This window comes from Zophobas morio, unplaced genomic scaffold (assembly GCF_036711695.1).
Source record: "Zophobas morio isolate AGI-343-1 ecotype UQ-CSIRO unplaced genomic scaffold, CSIRO_AGI_Zmor_V1 ptg000028l, whole genome shotgun sequence".
Lineage (NCBI taxonomy): Eukaryota > Metazoa > Arthropoda > Insecta > Coleoptera > Tenebrionidae > Zophobas > Zophobas morio.
In genome coordinates, this window is record NW_026972133.1 from 411,564 (window position 1) to 431,972 (window position 20,409).

Consider the following 20,409-nt stretch of genomic DNA (forward strand, 5'->3'; position numbering starts at 1 on the left):
TTTACATACAATTTTAGTAGAACAGGGCAGGTGCAAATATTTTTTACCTAGATGTTTAAATCAAGATGTTATTGAAAACTATTTTGGCAAAATCAGAAGTCAAAGAAATCGAGCAACTAATCTAACGGCAGCCCAATTTAAGGAAAGTTTCAAATCTCTATTATTACGCAATTTTTATAGTTCAAATTCAGTGGGCGCAAACTGTGAGAAAACGAACATACCGGATTTATTTCATATTAAAAGACTTGTGGATAAAAACATAAATCAACCTTCAGTAAATGAAACGAGTTACGAAATTTTAAACGTGAATATGTACATTTCAAAACTGTCTCCATATAATTTAGAAAAAGATCTTCATAAAAGTATTGTTGGTTATGTGTCTGGCTGGGTTGCGAAAACATTAAGAAATTTGAAGTGTGAATATTGTAAAACCCAAATTTTAAACAATTTTTCGGAAGACGAACAATGTTACAAATTAATACGTATAAGAGAATACAATTGTAATAACAGAAAATTGCAATATTGTAAGTTAGATTTTATAAAAAACATTAACAGAATTTATAATATTTCAAGAATCGTTTTAAACAATTGTACATTTTTCGACAACATCAAAAACAAAATTTCGTTTATAGTATCTCATCATGTCAAATTTTCGTTTCATTGTGAACATAAGGAATTAATTGAAAGTGAAATATGTAATAAAATTATATATTTAACAATTTTTACGTTTGTAAAAGGTTTGAATTTAATTTTAAGCGGTCGCGATACAAGAGTTTCCACACATAAAAATGCATTATATCAAAACGCTTGTATAATGTACCAAAAAAAATTAAAGTCAAAAAATCGTAGACAATACTAATAAATTGTATATTATTCTACTTTGTGTTTTTGATATTATTAGTGATAATAAAAATAAAATATTAATTATAAAATATGCAGCAATGACGCATCTAGTAGTTCATGCTTTAGCACCGGCCACAAGGCACCAGGGGGCGTTTATTGAGACCAAAAATCAAGTGGGAGTTTGCATTCTATTTACGTAGTATTATTTATCTATGTTTTACAATCAATAGTGGCGCCATCTGTTGCAGCGAATCGCGAATGCGACTTGTCACAGATTAGAGGACCAGCAATACAGCAACGAGTGAAGAGATGCCTTACCGTTACTTACCTTTGTGTCTATTTTACTAAACCGATATCGCCAAATTGCACAACAACCGATAAAGTTATATTAAAGCAATAAAACCCGACTACTTTACACGTTGTCTATCATCGCCAAGACCTTGGCGCTCAAAAATACTCTCCGAAAACTTCAAATGACGTTGTGTAACTTGGCTGCACCTCCGTATCGTTTTTAACACTCATTTTTCAAAACTGATTGTTTACCGAGCATAATTATTTGGCGCCTGCTTAAAATATATAACCCGAGCCCACACAACTTACGTACATCCAAAGCACGTGAGCCGTCGACAATGTAAACAAATTTTTCCCTTAAAAGCCCCCGATCGGCGCTGCGCGCCCATCCAACCCCCGACGTTACGCAACCTCGGCTCTCGCCTCGGCCTCCCCAGCCAAAGAATCTTGTACGTTTTCTATTGACAAGAAGAAAAGGACCAATATAGTGGCATCGACGTCACGAGGTTAAAAATACTTTCCATCTCGATGCGTCGAGACGCTTCAACGTCTTTGAAGGGGTCACTCAGTCGCATCCTGTCGCGAATACAGCAAGTGGATTTTGGCTATTTTTGAAAATTCTTCCGACGAAGCGCGTTTCGTTCTCTGTGTCTGTGCCGGAAATGGACCGAGACGACGACGACGGCGTCGGGTTCGTCGCGGAGAGCCACTACTTGAAGAGCCCCACGGTGGCGGAGCAGCAGGCCATGGCTCTCCTCCAGATCCCCAAACGGGAGGGACGCGAAGGGAGCATCTCCTCCAACGTGAGCGACATGGACGTGCCCATCTACTCGTCGGAGAACCTCACCACCAGCCCCCGGCGACCCGTGCATTCGGTAAGTCCAGGCAACGTCGTAACGTCAATCGAGAAAAACACCGCCTGGATTAATCCCGGTGACGTCACCAGCACGTGTTCGCCCCAAACAAACCCAACTGCGCAGTTCCCAAGTTTTCCACCCTTGTGTAACTTTCAAGGTTACCAAGCCACTTGATCAATCCTCCGCTAATTAATTAGCCAGTTAATCGTCGCCACCTAAATGATAATCGTGACGTCGACACCACGTGGTGCCTCTAAACAAATCGAATTACGCAATTTCGCAAGATTTCATCACTGTCCAAAGTTTCGAATGGCAGCGGCTGACACACCCGCCATCTCGACCAATCGCAGCGCGCCATGGTGACAAGCCTACTTTATTGATTTATAAATAACCTAACCTGTTTTAGACCAATACGTGCGCAATAAAACACCGTCGCCTTGACTTTTGCTTGAATTGAAACACATTTACACAAAAATGCAGGATTTCCGGGTGCATTTGGGTCGCAATTAACACATTCTGCGTAATAACAATAACACGTGACCGGATGACGTCACGCGGTTGAGGGCAACTTAAGGTCGAGCTTTCCACGATTTCGCATCAGAGGTTTTCCTTGTGACGTGCGATTCGTACGGTTTTCGGTGAAAAGGAAAGTCGCGCCAGGTTTGGGTATGTGGTTAGGCATGGTTTTGTTTGTAGATCGATGGTTTTTGTTTGGTTGATGAGTAGATTTTGTTTAGGCACACTTGTATGGTAGTTGGTGGTTCTAAAAATACGAGGTTGCATTTCGTATAAATAGAACGGAATTAGAAAGTTGCGATTGGAATTTGTAACACACGGTGCACATTTTGTTCAATTAGGTTTTTATTTAGTAATTGGTGGTTTCTCTTTTTTGAAGAGTTGTGAAGATTGAAATTGTTAAGTGCATGCCACAGGTGTTTGCGTGGAGGCAATTTTTTGTTCTTGTCGCTGTTTACAAACACATGGCTTAGTATGTAATGAACTTTTTCTCTGATAAGTTTGATAACAGTAAAGCAATAAATTTGTCCTGTCTTCTATTGACAATTAAATTATAAGAATTTTGCGCTAATAACGAACTAATTAATTATCAAATAAAGGTAATTTATGTGCATAGAAAAACATTTTTCCTCACTTGTAATGGTAACTGATAAGTAAATATAAATAGTTGTTTTTATCCACGTTTGTTTGTTTTATTTGGCACGTTTAGTACCAAAAACGGTTTGCTACGTTCGAGTTGTACAGGAAAATAAAAAATGGGAGACAATTTTCTTTCGGAAAATAGGGTATATACTCATCGTTTATATTAATCAAGATTTGAAATTGGCGCGCACTTGAGGCTTCTCCGTGACGTCACGTACAAAATTCTTCTACTTCACCCATTAAAAAAAAAACTTTTCGCTGCGATTTTGGTTAATCACCGCGTTGTAGCACACTTTCAATGACGCTTTTTATTCAGTTTTAATTTATTTGCAAAACCGCAACCGTCTAGCCCAGTAGCTCATTTCGCATTCCATCTACTCTCACCATGCTTGATTCCGTTTGTTGACCCGCATGCAGGTAAAGCGTTGAATTTCATAACAATTTTTTACTTTTACGCAGCCGTGCCTAAAATGGACCCAGAGGTGAGCATAAAGCGACTTAAGTAGCGTTTTGTTTTAAGAGGTCTAGTTATTTAAATTGGTGTTAAGTAATGTTGGATAAAAACAATCTTAAAGCAAACAAGCTGCCAATTACGAAATGTAAATTCGGTGTGTTACATGCTGCACTAGAAAAAGGAGCTGGAAAACAAAGACGAGAATACGAATTCTCAGGCGTCTACGACAGCTTCGGCCGTGTCGAAACTAGATTCGGTAGGTATGACTTGCATTATTGTCGAGAATGAGTGGGTTTGGAGCAGGTTCTAGTTTCAAAAGTTTGCAGCCAACTCAAACGCCAAACTTTTACAATTTCGCTTATCTCTGCAACAATGTGCCAGCTTGAGGAATTAGACAATGTTATCCAGCATTTGTCTATTATGATAAATTTATAAATAAATTTCTAGAGCCGGATAAGCCAGTTGCGTGGGATCAACGTTGATAAATCTGTTTACTGTTTAAATCAACGACAAGACACAATTCACGAGGAACCAATTGACGAAATCAACATCAATTAGATCGAAAATGCGGCTTGATGAATTCTTAGGCACTAGGATCCGACGATTTACATAATCAGAACAGTCAATAGCCGTGTTAGCACCATTTTAACAGTGTAAGGACTGAAATTAACCGGTTTTGTGGCGCATGTTTGCTGTGTACTGACGTTTGTTTGAGTGTCAATTTCACGGCCTCTTGTTTAACCGCCGAAATTAGATACTTGTGCGAAGGCAATTTTTTTCTTAAACCAAATTTAATCGAGGGAATCGGGTTGAACCCAGAGGGATTAAAGTATCAAGAGTCGCAATTTTTAGGCTGGCTTACTTATCTACCGCAGATCCGCTACATTTTCGCCACAGTTATCGCGGCAAATGTCCCTGCAATCATTGATTTAGGTTTTATTTATTTTGCGTCACTTCGGGGAACAGCGATTGATAAAGGCCACATTTTTATTGCGGCAGATGTTGCAACGGTAATTGATCTGCCTGGGTGGAAAATCCGGGGCACTGGAATAATTAACTTGTTGCTTGGGAAACTAGGGCGATTTCGGGCACGCTCGTGGCCGCGGCTGACGTGGCAGGATGTTGAAGATATGGTGACCTTGACAAAACGATTGTTTTTGTAATTTAAACAAAGTAAATAGTACTCGAGGTTCATAACGATTTTACGTCAGGTACACACCCACCAGTTTTATCCTTATCAAGCGAATTGGATCACAGAGGTGACAGTTATTTCTTATTTGGATTGCAACTGATAACATTATGAATCGAAAAACATCATTGTGATTTTATCGAAGATATCATTATTCCGAAAACATACTTTTGCAATCTGTGGAATTTATTGGAATCTTGACACCAAATCGAAAACAATTTTTTTCACAAAAAAACTGACACTGAGACCGTCATGCTACCAAAAAATCATAAAAATGTTCACAAAAACCAGTTATTATTTTATTTATTTGTTAAAAATATGTACAGCTGAAATACCGAGTGACTATTAAATTATCTGAAGGAGTAAAATTGATTTTTATATTTAGTCCAATGGCTACTTTCATATTTTCTATATTTTGGAGTACAAATCAGTAGGTCTCGTATTTTCATCCGTCTGTCGTCTATATCATTGTATTATTAGACAGATTATCTCCAAAACTACTAGATCGATTGTTGTCAATTTTATATGTATGTTTATATGGAATATTTTATCGATAGTAAAACGCTAACTAAAATCTCTCTAATCATTCCCATCAACAATGGGATCACGTTATTTTATAATATACGATACTCCTGACTTGTGGTTTGTGAATCCGTATTGAGTTTTTACTTCAAACATTCAGATTTTTGAAAAAAATCAAAATTGTATAACATTTTAATCTGAAAAAATCTCGAGGATTTTTTGTCCTGTTTTTGAAGTATTTATTTGAAAGAATCTCGAAAACATCTTATGTCTTATTTTTGAAGTAGTTTGAAACAATCTCGGGGACCCATCGTGGTTGGTTTTTAAAGTAATTTGAAAGAATCTCAGGGAATTCTTGCCCTTTGTTTTTGATGTTGTTCGAAAGAATCTCGGAGACCTCTTGCGTCTGGTTTTTGAAGTAGTTTTAAAGAGTCTCCAGAACCTCTTCTATCTGGTTTCTGAAGTAGTTTCAAAGAATCTCAGGGAAACCTTCTGTTTGGTTTTTGAAGTCGTTTAAAAGAATCTCCGGGACTCCTTTTATCCGGTTTTTGAAGTAGTTCGTAAGTTTTGAAGTAAGTTGAAAGAATCTCGGGGACCTCTTGTGTCTGGTTTTTGAAGCAGCTTGAAATAATCTCGAGGATCCCTTGTATTTGGTTTTTGAAGTAGTTTAAATGAATCTCGGGGACCCATTGTGTTTGGTTTTTGAAAAGGCTTAAAAAAATCTCGGAGATCCCTTGCCTGGTTTTTGAAGTAATATTTAAGAATCTCAGGAACTCCTTAGGGCCAATTCTGAATCAAACATGTTAAAATTTAAAGGTTGTTAAAAACTAAACAGCCAATCAGAATTTAACTGGTTACTATGAAAATTTACAACCTGACACCCTTTAAATTTAACAGGTTTTATCCAGAATTGCCTCTCTTCTTATGTTTTATTTTTGAAGTAGTTCGAAAGAATCTCGGGGACCTCTTGTGTGTGGTTTTTGAAGTAGGTTTAAAGAGTATCGGGAACCTCTTGTATCTGATTTTAGAAGTAGTTTGAAACAATCTCGGGACCCCTTGTGTTTGGTTTTTGAAGTTGTTTGAAAGAACATCTCGGAGCCCCTTTTATCTGCTTTTTGAAATATGTAGTTTGAAAGAATTTCCGAAACCCCTTTTACCTGGTTTTTGAAGTAGTTTGAAGGAATCTCGAGGACCCCTTGTGTCTACTTTTTGAAGTACTTTAAAAGAATCTCACGGACCTCTAGTGGCGGTTTTTGAAGTAGGTTTAAAGTGTCTCAAGAACCTATTGTATCTGGTTTTAGAAGAACTTTGAAAGAATCTCGGAGACCAATTGTGGTTGGTTTTTGAAGTAGTTTGCAAGAATCTCGGTGACCCCTTGTGTCTAGTTTTTAAAGTAGTTTTGAAAGAATCTCGGAAACTACTTCTGTCTGTTTTTTGAAATAGTTTGAAAGAATCTGAGGAACCTCTTGTGTCTGCTCTTTGAAATGGTTTAAAAGAATCTTGGGGACTCATTGTGGTTGGTTTTTGAAATAGTTTGAAAAAATCTCGGGGATCCCTTGGCTGGTTTTTGAAGTAATATTTAAGAATCTCAGGGACTCTTATGTTTTATTTTTGAATTAGTTCGAAAGAATCTCGGGGAACTTTTGTGTGTGGTTTTTGAAGTAGGTTTAAAGAGTCTCGGAAACCTCTTGTATCTGGTTCTAGAAGTAGGTTTAAAGAGTCTCACGAACCTCTTGTATCTGGTTTTAGAAGTAGTTTGAAAGAATCTCGGGGACCTCTGGTGTCTGCTTTTTGAAGTAGTTTAAAAGAATCTAGGGGACGCACTGTGGTTGGTTTTTGAAGTAGTTTGAAAGAATCTCGACGACCTATTTTGTCTAGTTTTTGAAGTAGTTTTGAAAGAATCTCGAAAACTACTTATGTCTGGTTTTTGAATCAGTTTGAAAGAATCTCAGGAACCTTTTGTGTCTGCTTTTCGAAATAGTTTAAAAGAATCTGGGGGACCCATTGTGGTTGGTTTGTGAAGTAGTTTGAAAGAATGTCGGGGACCTCTTATTTCTGGTTTTTGAAATAGTTTTAAAGAGTCTCGGGAAACTCTTTTGTCTAGTTTTTGAAGTAGCTTGAAAGAATCTAGGGGATCCTTTGTGTTTGGTTTTTGAAGTAATATTTAAGAATCTCAGGAACACTTTGTGTTTTGTTTTTGAAGTAATTTAAACGAATCTCGGTGACTCCTTATGTTTCGTTTTTAAAGTCGTTCGAAATAATATCGGGGACCTCTTGCCTGGTTTTTGAAGTAATATTTAAAAATCTCGGGGACTCGTTGTGTTTGGTTTTTGAAGTAGTTTAAAAGAGTCTCCGGAACCTCTTCTATCTGGTTTCTGATCTAGTTTCAAAGAATCTCGGGAAACCCTTGTGTTTGGTTTTTGGAGTAGTTTGAAAGAATCTCCGGAACCCCTTTTATCTGGTTTTTGAAGTAGTTTGAAAGAATCTCAGTGACCTCTTGTGTCTGCTCTTTGAAATGGTTTAAAAGAATCTTGGGGACTCATTGTGGTTGGTTTTTGAAGTAGTTTGAAAGAATCGCGGAGGCCACGTATGTCTGGTTTTGAAGTAGTTTTGAAAGAATCTCGGCGACCCCTTGTGTCTAGTTTTTGAAGTAGTTTTAAAAGAATCTCGGAGACTCTTTGTGTTTGGTTTTTGAAGTAGTTTGAAGGAATCTCGGGGATCCCTTGCCTGGTTTTTGAAGTAATATTTAAGAATCTCAGGAACCCCTTGTGTTTTGTTTTTGAAGTAATTTGAACGGGAACTCCTTCTGTTTCGTTTTTAAAGGCGTTCGAAAGAATGTCGGGGACCTCTTGCCTGCTTTTTGAAGTAATATTTAAGAATCTCGGGGAATCCTTGTGTTTGGTTTTTGAAGTAGTTTAAAAGAGTCTCCGGAACCTCTTCTATCTGGTTTCTGAACTAGTTTCAAAGAATCTCGGGAAACCCTTTTGTTTGGTTTTTGGAGTAGTTTGGAAGAATCTCCGGAACCCCTTTTATCTGGTTTTTGAAGTAATTTGAAAGAATCTCAGTGACCTCTTGTGTCTGATCTTTGAAATGGTTTAAAAGAATCTTGGGGACTTATTGTGGTTGGTTTTTAAAGTAGTTTGAAAGAATCTAGGGGACTCCTTGTGTTCTGTTTTTGCAGTATTTCGAAAGAGTCTCGGGGACGTCTTATTTCTGGTTTTTGAAATAGTTTTAAAGAGTCTCGGGAAACTCTTTTGTCTAGTTTTTGAAGTAGCTTGAAAGAATCTCAGGGATCCTTTGTGTTTGGTTTTTGAAGTAGTTTGAAGGAATCTCGGGGATCCCTTGCCTGATCTTTGAAGTAATGTTTAAGAATCTCAGGGACCCCTTGTGTTTTGTTTTTGAAGTATTTTGAACGAATCTCGGGGCTCCTTATGTTTCGTTTTTGAGGTAGTTCGAAAGAATGTCGGGAACCTCTTGCCTGGTTTTTGAAGTAATATTTAAGAATCTCGGGTACCCCTTGTGTTTGATTTTTGAAGTAGTTTGAAATAATCTCGAAGCCCCTTTTATCTGCTTCTTAAAGTGGTTTGAAAGAATTTCCGGGACCCCGTTTGTCTAGTTTTTGAAGTAGTTTGAAAGAATCTCGGGGATCTCTTGTGACTGGTTTTTGAAGTGGTTTTAAACAGTCTCGGGAGCATCTTTTATTTGGTTTTTGAAGTAGTTTGAAAGAATCTTGGAGCCCCTTTTATCTGTTTTTTGAAGTGGTTTAAATAAATCTCCGAGGCTTCTTTTATCTAATTTTTCAAGTACATAGTTGGAAAGAATCTCAGGAACCACTTGTGTGGGGTTTTTGAAGTAGTTTGAAAGAATCTCTGGGACCCCTTCTGTCTGGTTTTTTAAGTAGTATGAAAGAATTTCGGGAACCCTTTGTAGTTGGTTTTTGAAGTACATAGTTTGAAAGAATCTCGGGGACGCCTCGTGTTCTGTTTTTGAAGTAATTAGTTCGAAAGAATCTCGGGGACTTCTTCTTTCTGATTTTTGAAGTAGTTTTAAAGAGTCTCTGGAACTTCTTGTGTCTGGTTTTTGAAGTAGCTTTAAAGAATTTCGGGGATCCCTTGCCTTGTTTTAGAAGTAATATTTAAGAATCTCGAGAACCCTTTGTGTTTTGTTTTTAAAGTAGTTTGAAAGAATTTCAGGGACCCTTGTGTCTGGTTCTTGAAGTAGTTTTGAAAGAATCTCGGGGACCCCTTCTGTCTGGTTTTTTAAGTAGTATGAAAGAATCTCGGGAACCCTTTGTAGTCGGTTTTTGAAGTACATAGTTTGAAAGAATCTCGGGGACGACTCGTGTTCTGTTTTTGAAGTAATTAATTCGAAAGAATCTCGGGGATTTCTTCTTTCTGATTTTTGAAGTAGTTTTAAAGAGTCTCTGGAACCTCTTGTGTCTGGTTTTTGAAGTAGCTTTAAAGGATTTCGGGGATCCCTTGCCTTGTTTTAATATTTAAGAATCTCGAGAACCCTTTGTGTTTTGTTTTTAAAGTAGTTTGAAAGAATTTCAGGGACCCTTGTGTCTGGTTCTTGAAGTAGTTTTGAAAGAATCTCGGGAACCCTTTGTGTTTGGTTTTTGAAGTAGTTTGAAAGAATCTCGGGGATTCCTTGCCTGGTTTTTGAAGTACTATTTAAGAATCTCAGGGACTCCTTGTGTTTTGTTTCTGATATAGTTTGAAAGAAACTCGGAAACCACTTGTGTTCTGTTTTTGAAGTAGTTTGAAAGAATCTCGAGGAACACTTTTCTTGTTTTAGAAGTAATTTGAAAGAATCTCAGAGTCTCGTGAACATGATGTGCGTATTTTTCGAGTGATTTGTTTTGTAATAACATTTTATGATGACGTAACCAAGTTTTAAGCAGGATAAAGAATGCATTCTGGCTAACGGTTACTATACCTACGATAACAAAAATCTAGATATCCATGATAAAAAATAATGGCGGACTTACTTTGCAAAACTGCGATTTGACGTCATAGCAGACGACAGAAAAGGAAGACCTATTTTTTCATACTCTAAAAGGTATAGGAAATTTCCCCATACCTTTCATGCTTTAGTAATAACCTAAATCAGTAGATGATGCTAATATAATCACGAGTCTTGCATTATGGTGGAATTTTTCCACACTTAAGTAATAATCAAATTAACGAAATATTGTTTTCAATAATATGTATTTTAGGATAAAAACAAATAACTGAACTTCATTCTTAAAATATTATTATTCACTGTAGCAAATACTAGTTCTGGACTTTGGAACGAAGAGATTAAACCTCATCCTGCTAAAAATAAATCAAGTGCAAAATTACAGAACCATAACATAAATAACAAATTAATTTAAATTGATATTTTGTAACATAAAGATAATTATTTCTTTCGGTGTAAATTGTAGGAGTGGCGAATCTTTAACACTCAAACGATTAACAAAAATATAATAATTAAAAGACGATAGCATGCGATAAAAAAAAGTTGGAACCGAAGTAGTGTCCAAAGGTTATTCTATTTATATGTACCTGATTTATTTTGATAACGTGACATTTGTGCAATTAAATAAATAATGCTGGATTTTCGCTTATATTTTTGGGTAAATTATGGCATGAGGGACACTTTTGACGCTCATAGTACACTTATTTTTTGTGAGAGGCGGCACATTTATCATACCTATTATTGCATTACCAAACAAAGTCAAACAATTTCAAGTGTTTATCAATCAGAACATGATTTCTCTGTTAAATTAAACACCGGTACATGTTTGCCTTGTGTGCGAACAAACGTCACCAGGACATAGTCTAACTCGTTAAGTAACATTTACCTGGACGAAACGGCGCGATTTCCTTACTTATTCGCGAACTGTTCGCTTAACCTTTATTAATTTCCGAGCCCCACATTATTATTCCTGTCAACTTCAATACCTGATTACCATTCCCCGTCATGCCCACCTCCGCCTGTTCCAACTCTCGTCTACTTTCACACACCTAGACCAGTTCCTGCCACTAATTACCCACTATCTCCACATTCGCGGAATTATCAAATCCACTCCAGTCCGTGAGCTCATCCGCGCTTTCGAGTGTGCGTACCATATGGGCCCTTGGGACCCCACGCCGCCTCTATTGCCTCTAATTGATCAATTAAGCGATTAGTGTGCTCGACGGACTCCACTAGAGACCATATTACTATTGTTTATCCCACCATCATCCCACAATTCTCTCTTCCGTTCCGACCAAACGCCGCTTTGACCCCGTCCTTACGGCCAGTTTTACTACCTACGTTGACCAGCATGTTATGACGCCGATACCTGCGCTTGGAACCCCGTTTTAGTCCGAGTTCTTTACTGGAGTGAATGACAACGTGGTTTGTGTGAGAAGAAAGTGGAGTTGTTGAAATGGGACAAGAACAGAATAAGGTTAGTGGAACAGGAGGGTGATGGGTGTGCTAAAATTGCAACACGTGGTGGTTAAAGGTACCCGATTTGGCGAGAGTGATGTAATTTTTTCAAAAATGGGACAACTGATCAATATTAATGACAAGCGCTAGTGCATGAATAGAAATGGGTGCGTGAAAAAAGTTCAAGGTTTTTCGAATTTTTCTTTTCATTTATTTGAAATTTACATGGATTAACATATTTTAATATTAACTGTTTTTTCTATGGGTATAATTTCGACTTAAATATCAAGTAAAAACAAAACTAAGGTATAAAAGTGAATGTATACATACATTTTGTTTTATTTTTGAAATGCATTACAAGGAGTGTGGTGTAACTCGGCTACCGCCTCGTCAAGAACTTCGCGATTTCGTTGTACAGTTTCTTAACCCACGCTTTCAACGAAATCCGGGATCGTCTTCGAAGAATTGGTGCGTCGAAAATCGGTGATTTTCCTTCCAAGTGCAACTACATTAGTTGCAAATCACTACTCATTTTCAAGGCTGATGGCATCATTTCTGCACAACACATCTGAATATGTTTTGATGAGTGCATTTTTCAATAATTCGTAGCGCTTTTTACGGCTTTAGTTGATCTTATTTACATTTATCTGGAAATTTCACAAGTTCATGGACTTTGTAGTCCGTCGACAAATAAATATTCAGTGTTTAAGTAAAACAAGAGATTTCGGTTTACGTTTGTTTGCTTAAGTAAGTTCCCACGAACTAGGAGCCATATAATCAGAGTAGATGACGCAGAAGATATCGATATTTGTAAAGTTTAAAATTCTATAAATATATACATACAGCAAAATAACAAATTTGTTAAAGTAGCAACAAGTATTCCGGACAACCTTAAGAATGTAAATTTTGACCGATGAACTAAAAATGTTCTCCAGTGGTAGTAAAAGTTGCTACTAGAAATTTGACTGTTCATTGTTGATCAATAAATTTTGTCTGGTTGTTAAGATTAGTGCTATCTGAATGATGCTGTTGTAAAGCTGGGTTAATACTTTTTTCACTTTTTTTTGTTACGCGTGTTTTTCTCTATAGATAACAAAACTTCCTTAAAGTAAAAAAGTGAAATGCAAAAATGAAAATTTTTCAGATTTTGAAAATCGTAGTTGTTCAAAAAATGTTCAGGAATAATCTAATTTTGACTAAAGGGAACAAATTATGTTTAACAATCTATTGAAAATCTTGCAGTTAAAACGAAACTAGATTTTATAAAAACTAAAATTTATAAATTTAAATCAAACCCATTTGGATCAAAAAAAATGTTTTTACAAAATTTTGAAATTTCTTCTCAATTTGCTAATAACTTTTGAAGTTTTATTATCCCTGTTTTTAATTTTTACGTTCTTGTTAGTTTATTTTATTTACTTAATTAATTAATCCTTGATCTTATTATTTTCATATCTAGTGTTTATAATTTTAGTTAAAGATTTGTGGTTTTTGCACTCCATTTTTTTTTTCTGTTTATGTCAAATATATCTTAGACGCTAGTGTGTTTTTCCGTCATAAATAAAATAAATAACATTAAATAAACCTTTGATCCTTAATTTTTGATATAGTTCCTATAGTGGAACGGCTTTGTCGACCACTAACTTGGAATTTTTGCCGGATTTTTAGGCAACTTCGTTGAAAGCTCAGTTTTTCAGTATTAATTTTTTTACGTTTTCCCGAACGCTTTCGAAAATTAAAAAAAAAGATTGTTGTTGATTTTGACTTCCAGGAATTTTTTCTTCTTCATTTTTTCGGAGATTCTTACCAATTTTCGAGAATCATCAAAATGAAATTTGACATTTTTTTTTTTGTACTTGAAACCGAATATTCTGAAAATTTTGGTCAGGGATCATCGACAATCTATGTTTTTCGATTCGGTTCGTCGAGGTCTACATCCCAGAATTATTTGTAAAATTTCTAAACAACTTGTCAAAAGTTCAATTTTTGATCTTCTCCTGAAAATTAAAAAAAATTACCAAAAGGGTTTGTTTGTTGATTTCGACCTCGAGAAATATATCTGGATGTTTAATGTTTTTGCTATTATTTGGACATTTCTTTAAATTGCCTGAGTATTATTTCACAGAAAATTATGAACCAATTTTGTATCTTTTGCTATCGAAAATTATTATATGGTTATTATTAGTTTATGCAGTGTACCTGCATAAATTAATAAATTCCATTTCCTCTTTTAAATATGTTTTAAGTTTGTTGTTGTGAAGAGAAGACTACATATATTAAGAAAAAAAAGGCAAAGTATAAGCCCCACCCACCCACCCGATCTCGATTGCGATGATTTTTTTATTCGTCGTGAGCCAAGAGGGCGGAGCTTAATTGCGAAATCTTTGTTTCTCTACAAAAAATTACCATCTGAAACATCTTTTGTTATTGTTGACATAGTAGGGGAGAGAGGGTTGCACAGTCTTCTTTTTTTTTAAATGATCTATTTTAAACATGTTTCGATTTTTTAAATTTTCTATTTTTCGACTTCGATTTGTCAAATTTTTCTACTTCTCAGTTAACCAGTTTCAATTTTTCGAGGTTTCGACTTCTCGATTTTTGAGTTTTTCGTTTCAATTTTTCTTCGATTTTTAAATTGTTGGACATTTTAGTTTTAGGATTTTTTAATTTTTCGATTTCACGTTTTTTAATTTTTTCGATTTTTCAATTTTTGGATCTTTGATATTTCAGTTACCTATCTCGATTTTTCAATTATTCGATTCTTCAGTTTTTCGATTTTTCAATTTTTCGATTTCTCGATTTCTAGACGTCACGATTTCTCGATTTTTCAGTTGTCCAGGTTTTTCACTTCTCAATTTTCCAACTTTTAAATGTTCGATTTTTCGACTTGGATTTTTCGAATACCGATTAATTTATCGATGTCTCAGTTTTGCAATTTTTAAATAGTCAGATTCGAATTTTTACTTTTTCGATTTTTCAAATTTCCGATTTTTTCGATGCTTCGATTTCTCAATTTCTGGATTAATCGCGTTTTTCTTTTTGGTGGTTGGAGTTTCGATTTCCCGACTTCCCGATTCCTCAATTTTTTGATCGTTAAGTTTTCACTTCTTCAATTTTTGAATTTTTCAGGTTTTTCATCTTTGAATTTTTCGATTTTTTAAATTTTCAATCTTTCGACTTCGATTTTTTACGTTTTCGATTATCTCGATGTTTCAATTTTTCGATTCTTCAATTTTTCTTCGATTTTGAAATTTTTCCTTATTTTAAGTAGTTTTAGGATTTTCCAATATTGCGATTTTTCAATTTTTCAAATTTTTGCTATTTCAATTTTTTAATTTTTTCTCGACCTTCCGATTTTTCTACCTCTCGGTTTTAGATTTTTCGGTTTTCAAATTTTCCGATTTTAACATTTTTAATATTTCGATCTTTAATCTTTCGTTTTTTAAATTTTTCGATTTTCCGATATTTTGTTTTCACGATATATTCAACGATATTTCAATGTTTCGATTTTTCCGTTATACATTTTCCCGATTTTTCGGTTTTTCAATTTTTCGATTTATCGATTTTTTTTGTTACATTTTTCAATTTCCAATTTTTCGATTTTTAAATTTTTGATTTTTGGATTTCGGTTTTCCGTTTTCCGACTTTTCCATTTTTTAATTTTTCGATTTTCCGATCTTTTTTCCTGACATCTCGGTTCTTCGATTTTTAAAATTTTTTGGATTTTCCGATTTTTAAATCCTCGATTTTTTAGTTTTCGATTTCGATTTTTCGATTTTTTGATGTTTCGATTTCTAGATTTTTCAGTTGATATTTCTATTTGTTCCAGTTTTTCGATTTTTCAAAATTTACATTTTCCAATTTTTCAGTTTTTGGATTTTACGATGTTCTGGTTTCATTTCTGATATCTCGGTTATTCGATTTTTAACATTTTTTGGACATTCTGATTTTCCGACTTTACATTTTTAATCTTTCGATTTTTAAAAATTTTTTCCGTTTTTAAATTTTTCGATTTTCCGATTTTTTATTTTCTCGATATGTTTAACGCTATTTTCATGATTCGATTTTTCGGTTTTTCAATTTTTTGATTTGTCGATTTTTCAGTTTTCCAATTTTTCAATTTTCCAATTTTTCGATTTTTGTGATTTTTTGATCTCGGTTCAATTTTTTACTTGTTCGGTATTGCTATTTGTTCCAGTTTTTCGATTTATTAGATTTTACATTCTTCCATTTTGAAAATTTTTTGGACTTTTCGGTTTTTAAATTTCTTGTCTTTTTCAAGTTTTTGATTTGTCAATTTTTCAGTTTTGGGAATTTTTCAGTTTCTGGATTTTTCATCGATATTTTAAGTTTTGGCATTTTTTGATTTAGATTTTTCGGTTTTTCAATTTATCTATTGTTCATTTTCTCGATTTTTCGGTTTTTTAGTTTATCGTGGTTTTTTTTATGTTGGATTTTTCAATTTCCTAATTGTTCATTTCACTTGAAAATTTGCAGTTTCTCATTATTTCAGTTCCCCGATTTTACAATTTTTTGATTTTTCAAATTTTCGATTTTTCAATCTGGTTTTTACTTCCCGAGCGTAAGCAAAGGAAGTATTGTAATCGAGTCCGTCGGCCGACTCTCTACTTTTACGTTTTCTCGATCTTTCATGACCCCTAAAAGACGAAGAAGTAGGTCTCCCATTTCCGTCTGTCCGTCCGTCTGTCCGTCTGCCGTCCCGGATTTTTATTAGACAGATAATTTCCGAAAGTACTCGACCGATTGTTGTGAAATTTCGTACTTATATTAAGAATATCATGTAGATGGTAAAACGCTAACCAAAATTTGTCTAATCATCCCCACCACTAATGCGATGACGTCACTTCAAAATTGTACATAGTAAATGGGTTTTCAATTGTATAAAATAACATAGTCCTACACATGTAGTTTACAACTCAATATTTTAAAGTTATTATAAGCATGATAAACTTTTGTTCAAAATGTATTTGTTCATCCCTCCTAAAAAAATTTATGACGTCACCCTTAAATTTTGCTGAATAAATCCTATCTAAAATGCAAAAAATATGATGAGTTTGTACTTGTGATTTTTTTTTTTTTATTTTATTAGATTATGTGATTTATCATTCCATTCATATTTTTTAGATTTTCTTAAGAGGTAGCTCAAAAAAATTAATGAAGTCAATTTATTTTATTGATTAAATTAAAGGCAACACTTATTATTAGTATTACATTGGACCAACCCAATTCGGTAGACACAAAATTTTTTAAAGTAAAAACTCGGTTGAAACATAAGGGTAGCACGCTTATTTACATCGACTTTAACATTACAGACGTGCATTTGTTTTGTGCGCTGTCTAGGTTCCGCGAATGTGGAATAGACATGTTTGTAATCAACCAATTGTGAATTCCACCGTTAAAAATTAAAATAAAACCCAATGTTTTATATAATAAGCGGAAATCGAAGCAATAAAACCAATGGTCGTTTTGTTTACAGTTTCTCTGTTTAATTCTCACGTATGCTGTTACGCTTGTCATCTTAAATTAAGAATGTTTATACATAAACGATTTTCAGTTGCCTCTCACCGGCGCCGTATACGTGAGTAAATTGTTTCGTTATTTTATTGATTATAACAAATAAATATTCAAAACGACCCAATTCATTTTCCCGAAAATTTGGGAATACAATAATTTTATTCTTAGTATTACACTACATCTATCTCAACTGATATACGTGTCCTTGCAAAAATGTTGATGACGTCATCGCAATTTTTTTTTAAATTCACACTACAAAAATGTAATGAGAAAAAAAACACAATAGGCATGCAGTCGTCAAGTTTCCGACAGCGAGGGAAGTACTGTCTAAACTCTTTAGACCAATTTTTCGGTCCAGACGAGAGAATTCCGCGCTCTTTCGCCTTTGGACTTGACCATCAATAAGATAAATCTCGACCGTCGCGCTTTTTTCAAGTAAGAAATGTGTATGCGATCACTTAACACCATCGTTATCAATCGAAGGACGTGCCCAAAATCCAACCAATGGTTGACTAAATCTTACTCACACCCTCTCTCCTCGTATAAATAAAGCTGAATGAAATCCAGCTGCACGAAACGGCGAATTGCTTTTGCCGCGACACGTGTTAGCAAGTGTGGTTCTGATTAAAAAAGAAATAAAGAAAGAGAGAGATGGGTAAAGGAGGAGAGAACATGACCCTGCAGTCCGTCGGCACCGGGATAGACGACAGCGGAAAAAAACAAGAACACTCGTTGAAAAAAGTGAGTACCGAATAGACCGGAAGCTAGTGAAAACGCGCCTACCGTAAACCGAATACCGCTTATGATTTTAATAATTCGACAAATCGAGAGGGTGTCGTCTTTGTGTGACGCCAGGAAACGTGAAACCTTTTGAATTTCCGACGGGATATCCTGTGGCTTTCCTCTGATAATTTTCCTCGAGTTTGTTCATTATTTACGACTAACTCTAAATTTAACCACGCTCGTAAATCCCTATAAATCACTGTCGCTTTCAGGGTTTTAACGGAAAATTGATTTTCGCCATCATCGCATCAGCGTTGGGGTCGTCATTCCAGCACGGGTACAACACAGGAGTGACCAACAACCCGGAAAAGGTAACTAAACCCAACCCGGTAACCCAATCGTGACCCGAATCTTCCAGGTCCTGCTATCATGGATTTCCGAAGTCATGGGCAACCGCACCGGGATAGTCCCCGAGGAGGGTTCAGTGACCATCGTGTACGCCCTCGCCGTCTCCATCTTCTGCGTCGGCGGCATGATCGGCGGCGTCTCCACCGGCTTCATCGCTAATCGCTTCGGCCGCAAAGGCGGCTTGCTCCTCAACAACATCTTGGTCTTCATAGCGGCTATTTTCTTCGGGTCTGCGAAAGCAGCGGCTTCGCATGAGCTCTTCATCCTGGCTAGACTCATCATCGGGGTCAACTCGGGTCTGAACGCCGGACTGGCACCCATGTACCTCGCCGAGATTTCACCCATCAACCTGCGCGGTGCCGTGGGTAGCGTGTACCAACTAGTCATCACCATCTCCATCCTAGTCGCGCAAGCTTTGGGCTTGAAGTACGCGCTGGGTACCCCTGAGCACTGGCCCGTGTTGTTCGCTCTAACCGCAGTACCGGCGATTTTCCAAATCCTGACACTACCCTTCTGTCCCGAATCGCCTAAGTACCTTCTATCGTCTAAAGGCAATGAAATGGAAGCGCAAAAAGCGCTAGGCTGGTTGAGAGGGACTTTACAGGTGCACGAGGAGCTAGAGCAGATGAAAGCAGAGAACGACGCGGTGAAGTTGTTGCCCAAAGTAACAGTAAGAGAGTTATTGACGAACCGGGTACTACGAATCCCCCTCATCATTTGCTTGTTCGTCATGGTAGCCCAACAACTAAGCGGCATTAACGCTGTAAGTACACAAAAGTAGTACCCGTTCGTGTTAAACTAACCCAACTTTGTAGGTCATCTTCTTCTCCACGTCCATTTTCCAACAATCAGGTCTCAAGGATGACAGCGCAACCTTCGCCACGATGGGTATGGGTGCTATTAACGTCCTCATGACCATCGTGTCGTTAGTTCTAGTGGAAAAAGCCGGGCGGAAGACGCTTCTTCTTCTGGGTTTCGGCGGCATGGCCATCGACACGCTTCTACTAACAATTGCCATGAACTTCACTGTAAGTACTTTTATAATCTTGTCGCCGTTTTTCCTAATGGTACTTTCTAGTCAATCGAACCCAACTTGAGTTACCTCTGCATCGTCCTCGTCTTCATCTACATCATCATGTTCGCCTCCGGGCCTGGGTCCATCCCGTGGTTCCTGGTGGCCGAGCTTTTCAACCAATCGGCGCGACCCACGGCTGCATCCTTGGCCGTTTGTACCAACTGGACGGCGAACTTCCTCGTGGGTTTGGCGTTCCTGCCCATTATAGTAAGTACTAGAGTGTGGTGGTACCTCGAGCTTCATTTTATGTGTTGTAGAAAGCGATCGGGCCGTACGTCTTTATCATCTTCGTGGCGCTTAACGCCTTGTTCTTCCTCTTCATCTACAAGAAGGTCCCCGAGACCAAGAATAAAACGATTGAAGAGATTTCGGCGCTGTTTAGGCAACAGTCGTATCAGTAGGTACAGTATTGGGCGATGTTTACTCGAATTGTGTAAATACTGACTGATAGTTGCAGTAGAGTAGGGCGAGGATTATTTTTGAATACATTCACATTTGTAGTAAATATTTATTGTAGCAGATCTTCAAATGAATAGTATTTTTGTGTAGTTAGAGGGATCTGTGCCGAAGCTCTCTGATAGACTGTAGGTTTAATTTATTTATTTATTTAGGTAGGTTGAGATAGTTCGTGACTAATTACGCAATTGTACTATTCGGACTGAGTTAATATAAATACGTGTGACAAAATAAGCAACATAAGTGTTCGATGTGCATCAGGTTCTAACAGACAAATTTTGTACAATTTATTTAAGCAATTTACGACCCTGACCGAACTAGTTAAATTCAATAATGATATTGCAAATAAATGCGTGTAAGTTTAGTGATTAGCTGTATTTTATTATCTGTTTATACATTTAATTCAGGTGAATAAATTTTAAGTTTTTCGACGTTTTGCTCAATCCCCCCTGTTTGACCTCTGTTCTCCTTGAAAGTC

General features: G+C 36.3%; 1 protein-coding gene across 4 annotated transcripts; it reads left to right on the top strand.

Annotated features, from left to right (window-relative positions):
• Positions 1-1,683: 1,683 nt before the first annotated feature.
• Positions 1,684-20,359, top strand: LOC135137113 (solute carrier family 2, facilitated glucose transporter member 1-like). Of its 4 annotated transcripts, XM_064066671.1 has the most exons (8): positions 2,409-2,657; positions 3,609-3,631; positions 3,779-3,859; positions 18,265-18,363; positions 18,411-19,163; positions 19,216-19,428; positions 19,479-19,682; positions 19,733-20,359. In XM_064066671.1, exons 2-8 carry the CDS (start codon positions 3,620-3,622, stop codon positions 19,874-19,876), a joined length of 1,506 nt encoding a protein of 501 aa, XP_063922741.1. In that variant the 5' UTR covers positions 2,409-2,657; positions 3,609-3,619; the 3' UTR covers positions 19,877-20,359. The 4 variants fall into 4 exon arrangements, with proteins under 4 accessions (XP_063922740.1, XP_063922741.1, XP_063922743.1 ...); XM_064066670.1 differs by lacking the exons at positions 2,409-2,657; positions 3,609-3,631; positions 3,779-3,859 and adding an exon at positions 1,684-2,009; XM_064066673.1 differs by lacking the exons at positions 2,409-2,657; positions 3,609-3,631; positions 3,779-3,859 and adding an exon at positions 11,204-11,753.
• Positions 20,360-20,409: the final 50 nt, after the last annotated feature.

Coding starts and splice junctions, on each gene's coding strand:
- LOC135137113 (XM_064066670.1), top strand. CDS start 1,797: ATGGACCGAGACGACGACGACGGCGTCGGGTTCGTCGCGGAGAGCCAC. Junction 18,364..18,410: donor TGACCAACAACCCGGAAAAG/GTAACTAAACCC, acceptor CGAATCTTCCAG/GTCCTGCTATCATGGATTTC. Junction 19,429..19,478: donor CAATTGCCATGAACTTCACT/GTAAGTACTTTT, acceptor GGTACTTTCTAG/TCAATCGAACCCAACTTGAG.